Source organism: Lolium rigidum, chromosome 5 (genome assembly GCF_022539505.1).
Source record: "Lolium rigidum isolate FL_2022 chromosome 5, APGP_CSIRO_Lrig_0.1, whole genome shotgun sequence".
Lineage (NCBI taxonomy): Eukaryota > Viridiplantae > Streptophyta > Magnoliopsida > Poales > Poaceae > Lolium > Lolium rigidum.
In genome coordinates this window covers 156,347,804-156,367,505 of record NC_061512.1, presented here as the reverse complement: position 1 = coordinate 156,367,505, position 19,702 = coordinate 156,347,804, and the positions used below count along the sequence as shown (strand labels likewise).

At 40.8% G+C, this 19,702-nt stretch overlaps 1 protein-coding gene across 2 annotated transcripts; it reads right to left on the bottom strand.

Annotated features, from left to right (window-relative positions):
* Positions 1-105: 105 nt before the first annotated feature.
* LOC124651098 (protein ROS1A-like) lies at positions 106-15,405 on the bottom strand. 2 transcript variants are annotated; one of them, XM_047190240.1, is made up of 17 exons: positions 12,533-15,405; positions 12,195-12,285; positions 10,554-12,096; positions 10,330-10,409; positions 9,022-9,106; positions 8,847-8,938; positions 8,701-8,769; positions 8,580-8,616; positions 8,403-8,485; positions 7,547-7,990; positions 7,372-7,408; positions 7,230-7,287; positions 7,002-7,141; positions 5,151-5,216; positions 4,918-5,032; positions 1,660-1,698; positions 106-655 (listed from the first exon to the last, which is right to left on the bottom strand). In XM_047190240.1, the coding sequence occupies exons 1-17, from the start codon at positions 15,354-15,356 to the stop codon at positions 522-524; spliced, it is 5,937 nt and encodes a 1,978-aa protein (XP_047046196.1). In that variant the 5' UTR covers positions 15,357-15,405; the 3' UTR covers positions 106-521. The 2 variants fall into 2 exon arrangements, 1 of the variants encoding a protein (XP_047046196.1); XR_006987274.1 differs by lacking the exons at positions 106-655; positions 1,660-1,698; positions 4,918-5,032; ... (2 more) ...; positions 7,230-7,287; positions 7,372-7,408 and having other exon boundaries at positions 7,879-7,990; positions 8,585-8,616.
* Positions 15,406-19,702: the final 4,297 nt, after the last annotated feature.

Here is a 19,702-nt window from a genome sequence, read left to right as displayed (position 1 = left end):
AGGGACGGAGTATTTGACAAAAATGTCTCAACATCACATAACAAATTATTTTTTTCATTACATTCTGTTTTCGCTGTAGCTAAGTAACAGGAGTAAAGAGCCAAATGGTCTCATCAATGAAACAATGAAATAATTGACGAATAGTTTGACATCGTTCGCATGAACTACTGAACAACAACTTTGAATGGGTGACAGTCTCCCTTGTACAACAGTTGGTTGAGATCACATGAAACTACGACCAGAATGGCCAGATAACAGACTACTTTCTCTTCTCCCCGTCAGCTGTATCGGGGCTCCTTGAATGGTACCAAACAAGCATAAATCTATAGTAATGGATCATGTTGCTGAATAATGTCAGCTTCGCAAATTAGCGAGTGGCTCACATTCATAACGTTCACAGATGCACAAGGCTAAAAATGGTTGAGTTGGCGACAGCAACTTATTGCTCAGTGATCCATTTTCAGGTCAGTGATCTTCTGGCAGGGTCTCCTCTATGTACCTTTTTAACTCTCATAACGCTCCTATGCGTCATCTGCAGCTGCAGACGCTTGACCCTTTTTATTCCTGGTAACTTTGCTTGCTGGAAAGTGAAGCCTCGCGTACAGTGGTCTTGGTGCTCTAGATATCCTGTCAAAGCCCCTAACGCACACAAATCCTGCACATGTTCAGAACACAAATTAAGCACCTACAACAATACAACAATAATCGTGAGTAAAATTGTTACTGGAACCATCCCAATTGAACTAAAAAGAAATTACAATAGCATTCTACCCCATCATAGCCTCGTCCAACATCCCTCATGGATGAATACGCTTTCTACACCTGCAGATTTCCTATACTTGTCTACTTCCAATATGAAAATCCTCAACAACAAATAATTCCCAAACTTTTCTTTTGTTGACAAATAAAGCCGATATGTAAGATAATTATATCCTTTTGGGAGCAGACAAAGCATCAGACCATACAATACTTGCTACTGTCTGGTGCGACAAAGTAAATCGTATTTGGCCAATATTATATTTTAATTAATGTATTTATATTTGTTGGGTAATTTAGTACAAGTAGGTTTTGTATGAAAATATTTCCGCAATGCTATGCAGTTATGGACTACGCTTTTTCTTTTGCAAATAATAGGTATTTAGATATCCACCCTGGGGCATGAAAAGGTCAAGAAATTCAAAAAAAATGTCAGCAAACAAATGGAAATAATTTTTTACTCTAGGAAATAGTTTTGATCACACCCATTCCCATTATGCAAGACAAATGTCACACGACAGCATATGTTATATCCATTTGTAGTAACAGACTTTGCAAGCCAACCACTTCAGCAATGGAAATACGGAAATAAAACTAGTGTTTGTGAAATTAACAAATTTAAAAAGGTAAAGTAAAAAACTTAAAATATATATATATATACTCTCTGATTCTCTCCTTCAAAGATGCTACGCCCTCCAATCCATAATAAGTGTCAGGGCTTTAGTTCAAATTTAAATTCGAACGAAACCCCCGACACTTAATGTGGATTGGAGGGAGTACAAAACCTTTTGTGTGCAATCGTTTCCTATGTGTTCAAGCTATCACAAACAGGTATCTGTCCATTTCTTCATGTTTCTTTTTACTGGATATCACACAGTAATAAAAAAACATTTAGATGATTACCTTTCCAAAAGCAATGTTGTATCTCTTCAGTTGTTAAACCTGCAAAAGAAATATGTAAGTCATAATCGGCTGCACAACCTTGATGAGGCAATCTATCATTAACCATTGCCTTTTTTTAGTGTTTGTCCAGTACATCATAATCCGCCAAAGATAGATTGCTTATAAGGCTGATACAGTTAGTAACTTAGTATGAAACTCCACTTGACACAAGACAAAGCGATGTGGGAGTACATTCTGGTGCTTAACAAACACGATCTGCCAATCTCCCGTACGTGAATATGAAACCAGGTGAAAACTGATTCTCTAGGGGGCAACATTAGATTTTGCTAAATGGGCCACTTCTTTCAACATCTAGTCTTTCCCAATTCCCAAGTTTTTGGTGTAATTAGCATTTTTTTTAGCAAATGTTAACGTTTAAAGGATTTTATCAACAATTGCTAAGTGATTTGTTCATTTGAATTCAATTCAAGAACTCATAGAGCCTACCTCCCTCGCTTACACATTTTGTAGTTAAAACTCTAGGCTCCCACGCCGCTAAAACCGTCACGAATGTCTCATTGCACTTATCTTGTATTTAAAACTCCATCAACGAAGGTTTTAATGACTCTAACATCACCACCTAATGTATCCAGACCTGCGCTAATCATGCATGCAAACATATTTCCACATACCTATTTAGACGAGTGCAAATGAGTAACTATCGAGGTTTGCTTGGGAGTAAGGTCTCATCTAATAAGCACAAATGAGATCTTCATATCGAGTTTGGTCAGGTGACTTCATAGCTTGAGCACCATTTGGTAACATTGACCCTAGGCACGTGGTCTACTCTGGCTTATTCGAGCTCAGCTCATTGACAGCCCTACTTACTGAAATGTGTTGTTTGCACAACATTTTTGAAGCAACAGTACGGATTGCAGGTGGGAGCTTGGGGGTGGTAGTCTGGATATGAGGAGGGAGCATTGGCCGCCGGCCAGCAAGGGGGATGCCATAGCCAGAGTGGGTAGTTGTCCAGCATGTGGTGAATGGAAAGGTCCTGTCGTATAGGTTGGTGCTGCATCTTTTAGATCTCCGTAAGATGGGACTTGGCAATTGACGTTAGCGGGGGCGGATCTATGTGAGTGTTTCCTGGTGAGAACAGGGCGTCGACCTGTTGGTTAGCACAGCGAGAGCGCGTGCTGCCCACCCGGGCTCGAATTCTCGGATTGACGGGTGCTCGCGGAGCTTTTCTTCTATAAAGCAAAGCCAGCCAGGGCTTAGGGGTGGACTTGAAGCTCGAGGCTCGAGGCTCGGCTCGGGCTCGACAAGGCTTGGCTCGGGCTCGACTTGGCTCGAAGGTCGGACAAGCCAAGCCTAAACCTTCCGATCAAGGCTCGAGGCTCGACAAGCCTGCTCGATGAAGCTTGCAAGCCGGCTCGAAGGCTCGATGTTATAAAAAAGAAAAACCACACCTTTTACTAAAAATTTAACATTTCACAATTGTAAACAACAATTGCTTCAGGTTTTATGTTGTACACGACATGCCAGCAACTAAAGTGACCAAACAAGTTAAATTAATTTGCATCTGCCTGGATAATATTTCAGACAAGCAAGTTATGTAAATAATTTATGCTATTTCTTTGTCACTAAATTGATTTTCGACTGATCTGAGCATTCAATAATTTGTGAACCGATCAAGATCTATCAACTGTGTGTCTTCAGTACGAGAGAATATCAAAGATTGAATTGACCGATATATGAAATCTATTCTAGCAGGAGACTAGCACATACCAGATTCTAGTACACCTCTGGCCAGAATCGATCTAGAACTCAGCTCTGAACATATTACTCCAAAAAGCAGAGCAAAGAAGAGCGGAGACCAAATAAGCTCTGAACTAGACTAGTACGTCTCTGGCAAGCGGAGGGAAGGCGCGCGGGCCGAACCGCGGAGGGCCGGCCAGCGGCAAGCGGCAGACGCCCCTAACAATTGCAGCAGCGCGCATCCTAGGCGAAGTCCGGGAAAGGGTGTAGGATCGGATCCATGGGAGACGGAGTCGGAGATGGGGGCAGTGGTGGCCAGCATTGGTAGTGGAGGGCGGCGGCGCCGCCGGCTAACCCTAGCCACCAGTCGAGTCTCAAGGTCATGGAGCAGAGAGGAAGACTCCATTGGGGGTCGGGGAATCGCTGGCACGCGGGGATGGGGAGAGACAAGTTGGACTGCTGTGTATTTTGCTGACGGCTCGCGAGCCGTACGAGCCGAGCCTCGAGCCCTCCGAGCCAAGCCTCGAGCCTGCTTTTCAGTTTCCAATTAGCAGCAAGCCGAGCCAGGCTCGGCTCGATTTTCTTCGAGCCTTACCGAGCCGAGCCTCGAGCCGGCTCGGCTCGGCTCGATTCCACCGCAGGGCTCCTGGCTGGTCTCATTTTTTTTGTGAGTGTTTCCTGGTGCACAGGCATCCAGGCCCAAAAAAAAATAGTGATTACGTATTGGGTTGCCCACCAGGTCTAAAGAATATCTCACTGCATCCAAGCCCAGCGACAATCCGCGTGGCATTGTCAGTTAGAGGAATTAAGGCATGGCTCATCATTAATTGGATGCTGATAATCTGAAGTCAAATTGTTAACTTTAAAGGTTATCCAGGATTCCAGGTCAGATGACATATTTTGCAAATGTCAATTGATATGCCGAATTATATATGCCAAGAATTTCCTAACACATTACGGTTAGTACACTTTTTTAGTTGAAATTACATACACTGCTGCATCGATGTCGAAGCTGTGCAACTGGATTATTCTTCTCTACCCACGCCCTAGACAGTAGTATTGCACCGATGGCCAGCTAGATGCTCATATATGCTCCAACCAATCTCATGCCATATTAGCATCACTAAAAAATTTAATAAGTACTGTCATGGCTCGCTGTTGTCAGGCCAGACGGGGACTGACCATTGCTGCTTTCAGCTGGTGTCTCTGTTGTGTTTGTAACTATGGTGTAATAAGCGAAAACTGTTGGGCTGCTGCCTGTAGCAGTTAAAATTCAGGTGGGGAATTCGTTGACACCCCCCTCCCCCTCCCCCTCCCCCTCCCCCTCCCCCCAGTGAGTTTTCGAAAAAAAACAGCACTAAAAATATTCCAACAAACTAGTAAGTGGGAACATAATAATAGTCAGACAAGAACTGGAGTTACGTTGCCAGTACTTTATTTTGTCTATCTCAAACCTTCTTGGTCCAACTTTATGGTTTAAAAGATAGGAGCACACTCGGTTGTCATTTATTATGGAAATACCTTTAAAGATTGAAGGAGTTGAAGTTCCAAAGTAAACTGTTCTCTTAGGAAGGTCCCATATCCAGCTCCTTGGAACATCAACTGGGTTTCGGCTTGAGTCATGATCAGCAAATACCTGCAGTATAACATTTGAATAGTTATAAGTAAATTTGATATCAGGAATATTTGCAATTTCTATAAAATGGTTTAAACCACTTAAACTAAAGTCAGCTGTAAGTACTTTCAACCATTACCTCATTTACTTGAAAATATGTCCCATTGAGTGGAAAACTTCCTCTCATAGCTGTTCGGCATGGTACCTATTTGAGTTAATCAACAAAACAAAGATAGTTAGACGCTACCATTTTGAAGATAATAATACATAGCCTCATTGAATCAATGATAATTGCATACTGAACTTCTGTACATACTACGGTGGATAATGTATGTAATTTCAGTTTCATTGTAGTGTGGATAGTATGTACAACCAGATACCATCCAACTACAACATGTTTAAAATATATTCAGTTTCATCGTAGTGTGGATAGTATGTACAACATGGGACATGGCGGGTCAACCAAATGCAATTTAAGCAATGGCAATAATTCTTGACTTCCACACGGCACAATGCAAGGTCACAATGAGCGAAGTCATTAGTTTACTTCTCACGCACTCCAAAGGACCAGAACAATCAATCTCACTGTGTCATGCACAAACACCAAAACTGTACACCAACTAATACATCACACTATTAGTCGAGACAGGAAGGATTTGACATAAGCCATTTCGTCTCCGTTATAACACTTGACATCTATCAGGTGTTCAGGATTTTAAGACTACTAAGAATCATCTTCTAGTCTCTTTTTATTCTTCTCCCTGGAATATAACTTGTACACCAATTCCTACAGGACATCTTACTGGTCGGCCACTAGTATGGATCTTTGATCTGCCCCCGCAATGTACTTGCTGCTACCGGACCAAGCTATGTGCACAAGCTGACCTGATCAACCAGCTAAAACATTTTAACATGGTATGACCGTGCTGCCAATTGAAATGCTTGTTTGAATAAGAAACAAGGGAGTCAGCTGGTTCCTGGTTGGTAGTAAAACAAAGAAAGAATAGCACATCTTATTTCAAACAATATAAAGCCTAAGGCTCTGTTTGGCATCCAAGTTTTTCTAAAACCAAAGTACTATAAAACTGCGCGTCCGTTTGGAATACTTCAAAAAAAAGTTGCTGCCAAACGCACCCTGAGTAAGAAACATGGTTACTAGCTAAAACCATGAAATTTCAATAGCACATCATAACTGGTACAACTGTCTGGCTTAGACAACAGATGTTCAACCAAAAGTTAAGTTCAACTTGCTATAAAAAAATCATCTTGTCTATCAGATTATGTGTGCTTGCACGATAAATAAAAACTGATTATCAGAATAGCCTTTCCAATGAATACTTCATCTCAACAACTTATCTACCAACTATGAATGGTCCAATTGGATTTGAATCTTTGGTTCTACAGACCAGTTGGATACTGGGCCAAGGCGGTTCGAAGAACTTTCTTCCATGTTTTTTCTCTGTATTTTTTCTTTAGGGATTCTTTGGGACAGAGGATAGGAAATTTTGGAATATGGAAAACAGAGCAAGAAGATGTCACATACTATGGATTCCCACAGGATTGTAAAACATAGGAAGTTTACAAACGCTGTTTTGGATTGTTTTTAGGAACCAGCACCAAATTTTGGAGGAAACAAGTTCTTGGAGAGAGAGGATGCCTCAGATTTCTATAAGTACAATAAAATGAGGTTTGAGCTCAACTTGACTTTATTATGGAATCAGGGAATAGGAATGCAATCCATAGGAATTTGACAATTCTAAACTATGTTCCAAAGGGCCTAGCGGGGAAAAAACCGAAAACTCCATCATTCAGAATACCTAAGGAAGTCATACAATCCTGATAGGCCTTTAAACGGTCACAGCGAACTCGATAAAACATGGGTAAACTGGCCGTACATTACTAGTTCCCACTAGTTGGATCCCACAAGGACGTATAGTTAGACAGTTATCATTCTTTACTCTGGCAAATATTGCATAAATTAACAACGTACCAAAATTGTTCCTCTCACTTTCTGAGCCTGCGCCTCCCGTATACTGTTGCAACTAAAGCATGCACTGCTGTCACATAGTTCACCGCTCTCATATGAGTTGCAAGATGTCTTAGGCGCATCAGTCGACTGAGCCGTTTCACCTGTTTTATATTTAAATAAACATCAAGAACCCTTGTTCGTACAGGAGTATGGAAGCCATATACTTTTCAACTTATATGTGCTTCTTACCTGGGGTCCATATAGAGAGCAGATATGGGCAAGGATCGTCAGGCTCTCTTTGGTCATACTGCACAAAGTAAGGAAATATCGTCATTATGATCTTAATTCCCGATTAGTAGAGTTTAATTTCAACAATGTGTTATGAACTCACTCCTTCCAGAAGTGGATGTGAGTCTGGCAGTTCATAGCTGCAGCCACGTAGAAGTAGAGATGTCAAATAATAACATTTCAGGTATAGATCATGCGTAAACTTCTCGAATATGACAAAACATGAGGGTACTATAATTATCATCAATGCTACTGGATTTATGGAAGACGGGACATACACTTGATGCTCTGTTCTTAGGCGACTAATATTCTTAAGCTTAGGAGTTGGAATAGACGCAGCTTCCGGAGTTATAGCAACCAAGGCATTTGACATATCAGCATCTTCAATTTCAATGTTATTGACTTGCATATAATTCTTGAGATTCTGTGCAAACTCCTCGAAATTAAGCTTGATTGTAGGAATTTCTTCAGGATCGTCAAAGAAAAGATCCTCTATGGCGCTCTCTTTAATCTCTGCTGTCTCTGGTTCTGGTTCCGGACTTGCTGGCTCTTCAATGATTGGCTGGCGATTATCCAAAACATGGTCATGGGCATGGGAATTCCACTCAAGTTGATTTACAGGCCTAGAACTTATATATGGCTGGTGGCAGCTCTCTGCAGCGATTGGCTTTCCTGTCGTAACTAAACTCTTCTCTTCAGGTCCAGGAAGAGCAAGCCTAGCACTGTATAAAAAATAGAACTTGTTAGCGACGTGCAGCCATCCACTAGCGTTTCATTTCTTCTATTGAAAGAGCTAATAGCTCCACCGGATTTGTCAGAACTATTGAACTGGAATGAATTTTCTTCTCCAGCAACCCAAGTTTACGCAGGGGGTTATTATCAGTAGATGCCGTCAAGCAAGTAAATAGATTGTTATCCACGAGGGAGGTATTGTAGCTACCAAATTTGTTTCCAGGTAGTAAATAGATTGTTATCCACGAGGGAGGTATTGTAGCTACCAAATTTGTTTCCAGGTGACTGTAACTACCAAATAACACACTGCAATACATACTTACACACAAAAAAAAAACTCCCACAAATATTTGATTACCCTAGTAGAATGTATATCAACATACAAGTATCTTAAGACATTACCTCGCAAACGCACTCGCAAAGTGCTTACATTCAGCTCTCATTGGGCACGCATTGCAGTTTGGCTTACTTTTTGTACAGAACACCTGACAAGGAAAACAAAGTAAAACTATTTTAATAATACACAGTAAGCCAATTACTAAATTTTGCTTTAATAAATTTGATATATCTCATGTTTACCTTACCAAACGTTATCATTTGATAGTGAAGCTCGTACCTGCACAATGTAAATTGTCACTATATACCTGCAGATAATTGACCTTTTCCAAAGTAAATATTTAACAGTGTTTCTGGAACTTACAATGTCCTCTGATCAAGCTTGCATAATCGAGGCCAGAGGTATTTCTGTATGTTCTCCAGCATCGGATACCTTCAGCAGTGGATGATCATACTCAGTCATTTGTGTATATACTAATCAAACCAACTGTAAAGATTGAGGACACTTACAGCTCCAACAGATGCAACTGAAGAGACTCGGGGAGCGGTTGAAGTGGCACCCATCCCAGCCTCACACAAATTCGACCAACGTTTGTGTCCACCTACACATATAATTAAAAGATGCAGATAAATCTCCAGAATTAAATGAATAATTATTAGAAAAATTAGGAAAAGAATAACATACAGGGAAAGCCATATGATGGAGTGTCAAAAGACGCACACACTCTACACTCTTGAGTCCAAGTCCTCTAATACTTAAGAGGTACTCCCTGAAATAGACACAATAAGAATGTTTTAAATGTCAAAACCATTCAACAATAGAATTTTACATGCATTTAGCCTATCGCCACAACGCCACAAAATATAAAGATGGGGTGCACTGTGCAAACATCTAATCAGTCGATCATGTAAACTTCCCACCTGAACAGCCGTGCAAGACAACTGGATGAACTACATTCATCTAATAAGGTTGAGGTCACATGGGTCAATAAATTTTAGAATAACCACGTATGGGTCCATGCATCTAAAGTATTGAATTGTTTCTTCCACCTCCAATTGAGTTCCTTCTTATTAAGCTTCTAATTTTGTTTAAAAAGAGGATAAAGAGGACCAGATACTACTTCTGACCCAAAACAAAAATGACTAGTCCATACTTTGCAGTCCCCAAAATAGGACTTCAGTTATTAATGTCAAGATGATATGTTAGTTAAAGTCTATAAAGCATTTCGTAAAGATATGACAGTTATTTTTCTTGTGCCTGGTATATCTGTAATCTTATCTGTGGCTAAATATAATAGGATTTCAGTGTAGAGCCTTAGTCCAGATTCTAATTTGATATGACAGCTACACGAGCACCCTACAGTATTCTAATTTGATCAATCAAGCCCCTTAGTCCAGATTCTGTTCAAGTAGAGCCATTTATACATAATACAGTCAACGGCGCCCTTTTAAGAGTCACAGCTAATTTGACATACTAACTACAATTCAATCAGACACCTATACTTCTGCGTACGTTAGCATATTGCATCAAACCAATATCAGATGCATTGCGGCCAGCTGGCTAGCAAGACAGGGATATGCTGTGGTGTGTGAATCCTGTCCAGGGAAGACACCTAGGAGGATTCCTAGTTAAACAAAATAAGTCAAATAAAGAGGTAGGAGTACTATTTAGGTGTTGCCTGTGTAACTTCTGAGGGAATCAAGCAAGAAAAAGTTATCTATTTTCTCAATGTTATTCTCTCTCTCTCAACCCAATTGTTCACAGCATGTTCGATAACTTTTGAGGAAATCGAGCAACAAGAATAAATATGTTCTCTTGTCTCAACCTTAGAAATGAAGTGTTAGTTTGGTAACTTAGAAATGAAGCCCGATTGAAACAAAAAATCAATGGAAGGCCTCGTATAATTTTTCCTCAAATAGCGATGACGAGACAATGTGTAGAAAAAACAAGTACTGTTATGAATGTTAGCTCATATATAATGATTTAGCTTACTTTGCTTTGTCTGGATCCACATAGCGCAACCATTCAAGATCAATGGCCCCATGGTCTGTCACCAACCGGTTTAGAAATGCCTACAATACAAATTGATAGAGATGAGCATACATGACTGGACAATGATATTCCACCAAATAGGAAAATCTAGATTTAATTGGACGTGTTCATACAACTAGAGGTATACCGTACTTCATTTAATAATTAATTTCTGACATACTTACTTTTATGCGCTCCGACAGCATGTTATTCATCCCTCGCTCTCTAATCGTGTCAGATATTTCCTTCACATCTATTTGCCTTATTGTTTCCCAATCAAGTGCGTCTTTTGCATTCTGACCTCTTTCTTCATTTCCACGGTTGGCAATAACTTCTTTTCTTAAAATATCCCAGTCATATGTTTTCTTTTTACGAGCCCCAGCTCTTGTCTTCTTTGTTTTTGATTTGTCAGCAGGAACTTCAAGGAAAGCCTTTTTGGTATCTTTGGGTTTCTCTACTGAATCTGAAGCAACATCCTGTAGGAGTGGAGAATTTGATTTCTCGCTTTGATATAAGTTTGAAGAAAAATGACTCCCGTCCTTGTTTTTTAAAAGTCCAACATTATCATACTGTTGGCTACATCCTGACTGATGTTTTTCACCTCCAATTTGCTTTGCTTTGGTAGTAAATTTCTCTTGCAAGTTCAGACTTACATGCTGTTCCACAAATGCAGCTACAGCATCATTTCTTGAAAGATTATTTTGAATGGAGTGCTCCTTAGCAAATGAAACCGTCTCTGAACATGACGGATGAAAATACTTATCCATGATTGGTGAAATGAAGTCAGCTCCTCGTGTTGTCGCAGAAGGGAAATGAATTTTTTCCTGACTTAAAGATCCATCTACATCATATAAAAGGGCAGTTAAAGAATCAGCCATTTTGGTTTTATCAGAGTCAATTCCAGGAGTAGGTAAAGGACCATTAAATATAGTCTCAGCTCGTGTGTCATTGGAATGAAATCCATTGTATGCTGAGCGCTCTAAATAACTGACATGTGTAAGATCTGGCAGATGAGCTTGGCCATTGTGGTGACGAGAGACAGAAGCATGAAGTGGTTGATGCTTGCTGCTGAGATGATGTACTTCGCTGGGCATTGACCCCTTGTTTGCACATGGCTCTGGAAATCGATCATATTCCGATAAACCAATTTTTTCATTAAACTTGCTTTTTAGCTCTTGCATCCTTAGAAGTTCTGTATATGTGGTGGAATTGCTCGTACCATTGGGCATATTTCTGCCAACAGAATCTTCTGCTGTAAAATTTACATATGTACTAGGAAACATGTGATCGGTCATGTTAAACAGATAATCTGGGGAACTTTGAGATGAAATGGCAGAGTCTTGTGACGAAACAACATCCTCCAGTGCCACATCTTCAGCTTCAACAACACTTTTAGTACCCGCGGCCAGTGTCTTGCTCTCATGCAGTCTAACCGGCAGTGTCCCATAAGAATTACAATAAACTCCAGCTGCACAGTCCACTCCATCTCCAGGAGAATTTTCGAACAATCCAACACTGTTGCTTCCTTCTTCTTCTGTTATAACTAATGAGCCTGTTGTATGACTCGCCTCTTCAACAAGGATACCGCCCTGCAACTTGACAGAATCACCAAACAATCCAGAACAATCTCCATTCTCTTCTGACATGGCATGAAACATCCTACTTGCAGGTATTCTAGAGACTTCTGGCTTTGCAGGAAATTTTGCAGCGAGAGCCATAAAAGCAGAGCTGCAAAAAGTATAAATAAACAGTCAGACAAACAACACAACCTCAGAATGCTAGTCACAAACGGCTTCTAATCAAATAGGTTGTAAGCTTTAATTCACCTAGAAAGATGGTCTGAGACATTCTGAGTAAGAAAAACACCCACAACTGAATCCACAACAGATCCTTTCCAAGGAGAAAAACGTCGATCTCCTGCAAATACACAGAGGTCATTCAAGAGTTAAAGCCTTAAAAGTGTCCTCCTGCAAATCCGTAAACACAAAACTACATCGAACACAGTGCAACCCAACCCATTAATGATCATCCCATTAACACAAACTCAGAAGTTAGAACATTAGACCATGTCAGGTTTTGGAATCCTATACATGGACTCTATCTATATGTAAAAGAGTATATATAAGGCCCTATCGGGAGTAATCATTTGAAATAGCAGCAATACCTTGAACTAGATGCATGCGAGCAATGAATGAATCAATACGTCCTCGGAATATTTTTCTCTCTTCATCGAGCCATTTCTCCTTGTCCTTGTCCATCTCTTCAGAACCATCAACCATATCCGGTTCCATTAATAACTTCCACATTAGGGCAGTTACTGGATCAAGGTTCACTTTGACCCGAGCATGTTTTCTTTTCACTTTCCCCTCATATGGAACAATTGCACCAGATTCTCCTTTATAAGGGACAAGAGCACCATGTGGCTCAGGTGTCCCAGTGTCATCTGATTTGCTTATGTGTAAGACTTTTATCTTTTGAATTATGAGATCCAAAGGATCCAGATCCGCCAGGGGTGCTATAGCTCCAGGAAAGCTTTCTCTACTTCTTTCTGTATTAAGCCCTTTGAAACAAGGAGCCTCAACCACACGATGTCCAGAGACACTACAAATACCCTCATTTTGTAATTGATCAGTATGGCTATCTTTGGACATAAGCTCTGTACCAGCCACCTTTTCTTTCCTTGGACGACCTCTAGGCTTTGGAATCTCACCAGGTTTTATTTCTTTTCTGGGCCGTCCTACTTTTCGCTTCTCACTGGTTTTAGCTGCAGTGGTTTCTCCACAAACCTCCACTTGATGATTCTCATTTCTCAGAACATCAGTACCTGGTGATGAATTTATTGGATTAGTAAAGAGCCTAATAACTTCTCCAGAACTCTCCAGTGGGCAACTATTTTTTTCCAAAGTGTCATTATCCTTTGACTGGGTTGTTGGAATGACAGGGGAACTATTTTTTTTCCCACTGATACTTCTACCAACCTCGTGAGAAGCACCAATGCAGAAGCTATTGCAAGTATCATCTTGAGAGGGAGTGTTGTGCTTATTCAGTTCAACCGGCAAATCTGACCCTTTAACTGTGTTGCCTTCCAAAAACTGATGTTGATGACTTCCAGTTCTCGGATTAAAGCTTTGGCTTCTAAGGGTGTTTACATTACTAGGAAACTGTGTGAACTTTTCTGTTATGAGCCTGAAATGTTCGTCAGGTGCTTCAACAGAATCCCTGTATGCAGTGCCATGCATAGCAGGTCGGTAATGTTGCTGGATCATTTCTGGTCTTTTAAGCATATTGTGTCTTGATGCTCCAAAACTAATCATTCCTCGGGAAGCTCGTGATTTCTCACGGACTATCAATCTTTGAGCATCAGCTAAGGTAAACACATTAGAGTTGATAGTTGAAACCACATTTGTATTCCGATTGTTGGACAAATGCATAGATGGGGTAGAAATGTTACCCACAGCTCCATTCAGATGGTTACTATGATTATCTGTTCTCATTCTTTTGTAATTTTCAGGAAAATATGAACCCTGAGAGGTTGCAGTATGGCAAGCATCTACAGATGTCCATCCATTCCTTTGCTGGTTGAAATTCACACCTGACAAAATATGAGCACCATTGGAAGCATTATGTTCTCCTCTGGTATCCAGTGCATGCATATGTGATGAACCGCGAGAACCATGAGGTCCAAGTGCACCACCTGTTTGCATGTAAGAACTGGTCGGAAACTTCAAATAGTCTATCGGTGTGAGGTCGTTCAAATTTGCTATCATGGAATGCCCTTCAATGTGCTTGGGCGGTGAGATGGGGTTTTGTGTCGATCTGTAGCCATGAGACATTTGGTCGGTTGCCCAAGCCTCTCTTAAATAAGGATTGGTGATGAAATTTTCCCTCATTGCAACCCCTTCAGAACACTGAGCAGTCGTAAATGAATTTTCAGGAATCCTGTGACAATTAAACATCTGTTTGTCCATTTGTGTTTCTCTTACAGAAGCTTGTGGAGAAGAAAGCAAGTATTCAGTAAAATTAGTTGGCATTCCCTGCATTAGACTGATCGAACTGTTGAGATCAGGTAAATTTTTGCCTGGCATGCCAGTACAGGCCTCTAGCAAAGGATCTTGTTGTAATGTTCCCCTTACTACTGACTGAAAAAATTGTGCAGGCCTGTCCACAAAATTAGCACACTCATTTTGCATCTGATCTGTAGAACTATTGAGGTCAAGTAATATTCCTTTGGGTATATAACGTGCAGGTAAAAACTGTGCATTGGCTATTTCATTGGCTGAACTGTAAATTGCTGTTTCTGTATTATCTGCAGGCAGTAACTGTGCACCAGCCATCTGATTGGCCGAACTGTACATTGAACTGGTGGTAAAATCCACATGGCATGGCAACTGGGTTTGGACATTACTTTGACTGGTAGAAGACTCGCATGGTTGATAATCCTTGGGATCGGTAGATCTCAGCTGGGATTGATATCCAAGTTGTGCGCTCTCTCGTAAAGCATCCCCATCAACGTTCAGACGCCGCTTAACCGGTTTGGGCTTGGATCTGCTGAGTGAATCCGCAGTCTGTTCTGGGGGAGGTTGGCCTGCTTGTGTATTCTTGCGGACATATTTTCTTTTGCCAGATGGTTTTTCTTCCTTTGCCTTGGCAGGCTTGGGAGTTGCAGCCTTAGGAGCCTTTGGTGGCTTGAAGACCTTTGGCCTGTGCTTTTTCCTCTTGGCCTTTGGTGGTGGAGTGTTGTTCAAGTCAATGACTTCAGTTGGTCCAGCACCATTCTGAACCTCTTCAATTGCCCCAGAATCATGTCTACTGACTTCAACTGGACCAGCAGCACTTGTAATGCCAAAAGCATGAGCAGATTCTTTCCCCAATAATGCAACCGCGCTACTTCCAGTCTGCATCTCTAAGGAAGTGTCCAACATCAAACTTGAGAAATAAAAATCGCCTGAGCTCTGTGTTTGAGGAAGCCATTGTCCAAAATCCTGCATATTTACTTTGTCTATTTCATCTACCTGGTGTACACAAAAAGCTAACCCACCATAGGTTTCTATCAAGCTTTTTGCCAATTTTCAGGAGCAGCAAGATTGGATCGCCACCTATTTGGTCTCCCAGTCTCCAGTTCTGCACCTGCAAAATATGAAGGCACACTTCATCCACCTTAAATATACACAGACAATGAAGCAACTGTCAGATATGCACGGCCAGCTCATTGTGATTATCCAAAATATGCTAGTACTAAAGGAAGGAGCCAATATTATCACTTTATCAGTGGCCAACGTGAGCCTCCTGGCACTCTTACCAAAACAGAAAAACAAAAACGAACAGATGCAGCTGAGTAATCCAAATTATTTTTGTTAAGGTCCTTTACACACACACACAAAACTCCACCCGCCATCATGTGTGGTGTGGATCCTCCATTTACTCACTCCAAAATTCACATGGCCGCCTTTGTGCTATAGAGCAGAAGCATTGGCGTGCTTTAACTGCCCTGGCGCAAGAAAAAAAACATGGGAACTCATGTGCCCCCCACCGCTCCCAGTTGGAACTATGTGGTTGCAGTTTCTTCTGGCCATAGTCCTCCGAGAATTTTTTTTTTTTTTGTGAACTGGCTCCCAATCAAGAAGAAAAAAAAGATCTCATGCTGAACTCCGAATTACAGTTGATATGCATCCGACGTTACTCAAACAATACTACTAATTTCTATGACATCCAAGTTTCGATGCCACCGATCACAGACTCAATCCAATAAATCTTGATATTTCAGCACCTAAAAAAGCAAACTTTCCACCGATCACGTACCTCCCACTTGCAGCTCCAAGGGGGGAAGGGAAGATAGGCGCCGGTGGCAGTGAACGGCGTGGCGCCGGCAGCGACCCTCGAACCCTACCTCCGTTCGCGCAACCGCGACCTCAGCGACGGAGAGAGCGGGCGGCGCGAGAAAGGTCGAGGGCGGCCGGGCCGCCGGCGATACGGATCGGGAGCCCGCGCGAGGAATCGAGGAGGGGAGAGGAAGGGAGAGTGGGGGGTGGGGGTTCAGGGCGAAGAATCGAGCGAATCCAGTGGGGGAAGGCTGCAGAGACTCGGTCGAGTGTTGGATTCTTCGTTTTCTGGGGAAATGGGAGGGGACAAACGGTGTTATGCTGAGAAGAGAAATAGTACTAGCAGCGAGAAGAAGATGACACCGCGTGATTGACCACGAGGTGGAAAGATCTGGTGCGGCTATAAATAAGCAGCCATTTATGTGCCTCTCCTAGGCCACACTCGTTCCGTAGGAGCCAGTTACTTTTGTGATTTTGTCCTAAAAATAGTGTAGGCTCTTTTTTATGTTACTTTAGCCACAGCTGATCACACTGGTACTGAGACGTCGCTATCGAGCTGTCCGGTCAAATAGATAGTTTGGCGCGCGTACGTTACTTTCAAATTATATTCTAATGTTATTTTCCGCGCCTAGTTTAACGGTCGGCTTTGTTACCGACTTTTCGACCGTTGAAACCAGACAGCTTATCATTGCGAATGATTTGACTAACTATGTTGTCTAGATTTTGGTGGAAGCTATCGATTCTCTTGCTTTAGTTACACCCTTCAGTCTATCGGGGCAGCTGTACTGGTTGGCACACAACCACATTGCTTTCCACCATTATGTTTTGATTTGATATCATTCTTTGTGATCAATTCCATTACCAATTTCTTAAGTTATCATTTTAAATAAGTTTTAAATTTATGTGTACAAAGGTTGATGTGATGCCGGTTTTCAGTTCCATAGGCACACGTGAGTTTATATCTTATAGGAGTTGGCCGGTCAGTTACTTTAGCCACACCTGATCACTTGGATGTCACTGTCGAGCTGATCGGTCAAATAGACGATTGCCGCGCGGACGTTCCTTTCAAATCATATTTTAATATTATTTTCGCGCCTAGCTTAACGGTCGACTTATTTACCGATTTTTCGACCGTTGAAACCAGACGGCTTATCATTGCAAATTATTTAACTAACCATCTTGTTCAAATTTTGATGGAAGCTATATATTCTCTTACTTTAGTTACACCCTTTAAGCTATCGGGCAGCTGTACTAGTTGACACACAAGCACATTGTTTTCCACCATTATGTTTTGATATATTTTTGGTGATCAACTCCATTACTAATTTCTCAAGTTATCATATCAAATGAGTTCTAAATTTACGTGTATAAAGGTTGATGTGATGGTTAAACTAAGACGATAGCTTGAATATATCTTTTGTGTGTCTAGCCGGTTTTCAGTTTCATAGGCACATGTGTTTTATATCTTATAGGAGAAGATTAGTGGCCGATATATATACTATCATAAAAAGTTGCTAGTACAAAATATCATTATGATTCAATATTGTTCTTCGTGACTAATCTTAACGGGCAACTCCATTGCTAATTTGTCGTGTTATTATATCAAGTGAGTTTTAAATTTACATGGATAGAGGTTGATGTGACAATGAAACTAAGTCGATAGCTTGAAGACATCTTTTGGTTGTTTAGCTAATTTTCATTTCCATAGGCAAATGTTTTATATCTTATAGGACAAGATTATTGGTCGTTATATATACTATCATAAAATTTGTGGGTACAAGATGTCATACTAATCTAAACCATCCAGCCATTTATCAGTTGTACTCCTCTAAATTCATCTTAGATGTATATTTAGATCTTCTCTTTTCATTTCTTTTGTCTAAAATCACCTACACTCACACCCTCCTCTCTTCCTTGATATCTGAATTGCCCTTGTTTCGTCGATGTGCCTCACTCCTTCCTCTCTCGGTGTATCCCTCCTCCATATTGTTCCCTCTCTCTCCATTCACCGGTTGTGCCAAGTGGCACTGGTTATCTAGAGTTGCATGTTTGTGCCCAATGTGATTGGTAGAGGTAACCGGTGGCATTGCCATGAATATTGTGACGGTGTTGCTTGTAATTCCAGGGTAACAATGACTATCATCTTATATACTGCGGGTTTTTTTCCTTGAGTTTTGGTGTTTTGTGTTTGCTTTGTGTGTACGTATGGTAATGACATAGAGTGATCACGACTCGGTAGAACAAGATACACATATATTTCTTATAGGCTCGCTGTTAAGAACAACCGAGATCCAATGAGAATTTGCGCGTAGCTTTTTGTCTACGTCTTCTTTCCCTATGTCATGGGGAAAATACCATCACATGTACGTAATGTGGTAGATATGCATTGTCAACATCAACTAATGAAGGGTATATTTGCCAAATTTTCACTTTGATATGATGTATCCATGTTACTTGCATATCAGATGCATCCGCTACAACGATACTCCCTTCTCTAAGTTTACTTATAAATGAGTTATTTTTTTCTCTTGATCCACTCACCCATTTAAATATTATGCTTTTAGAAGTAAGTGTAGTTATAACTACGTCGTAGATAAAGTCAGTCACTCACTCCTTGTCATCTGGAGTTGACATTTAAATAGTTTAGTAGTTTCTTCATGTCTTAAACTGACTCTTTGCGTGAGTAGTTATTATTCAATGAGATGGTGTCCGAGGACTATCTCTTGTTTGAATGTTAGTGAAGATTTAACTTTATTTCATCTTCCCATTTTGTCTCACACACAATACTAACTAGCATACAGGATGAATTAAGAGTGAGCTTTTGTAAAGTCATTGACATAGGCATCCCGAATGGGTCTGCCGAAGAAGGTACCCGGGGATTACTGAAGGCCCACGATCCGAAGATTACAAAGCCCGGAAGCCCAATAAAGCATTGATATGGAAGATAGAGATATATTAGGAATAGAGACTTGTAACTATACGGGACGAACTCAAAGAGTCTCCCGTTGTTTGTAACTTGTACATCACGAAACCCTCGGCTCCGCCTCCTATATAAGAGGGAGTCGAGGAAGAAAGAAAGGATCGATTTATTATCAACACAACCCTAGCTTTTAGCAGTCGAGCACCTTTTCGGCTGAAACCTTCGAGATCTACTTTCCCTCTACTTTCCGCGAAACCCTAGTCTACAACTTGTAGGCATTGACAAGTTAATACCCTGTCAGTCATGTAGGAAAGAGAATGAAATTAACCTTCAATGAAAATCAGATTAAAAGTAATCATATATTTTTATGTTGTCTTATAATAGTTAATTCGTTGCACGGAATCTATTTTAGGTTTGTTTGGAGCAATTTACCGTCAAACAAATGAAGAGAACACCACTAGCATGGCCCAATGCTATTTATCCTTCTCTTTCTAGTATATATTATTTTGAAGTCCAAATCTTAATAAAACTTGACACTATGTGACATCCAATAGTCCGAAATTCATCCGAACTCTGAATTGGAGATACTTATAAT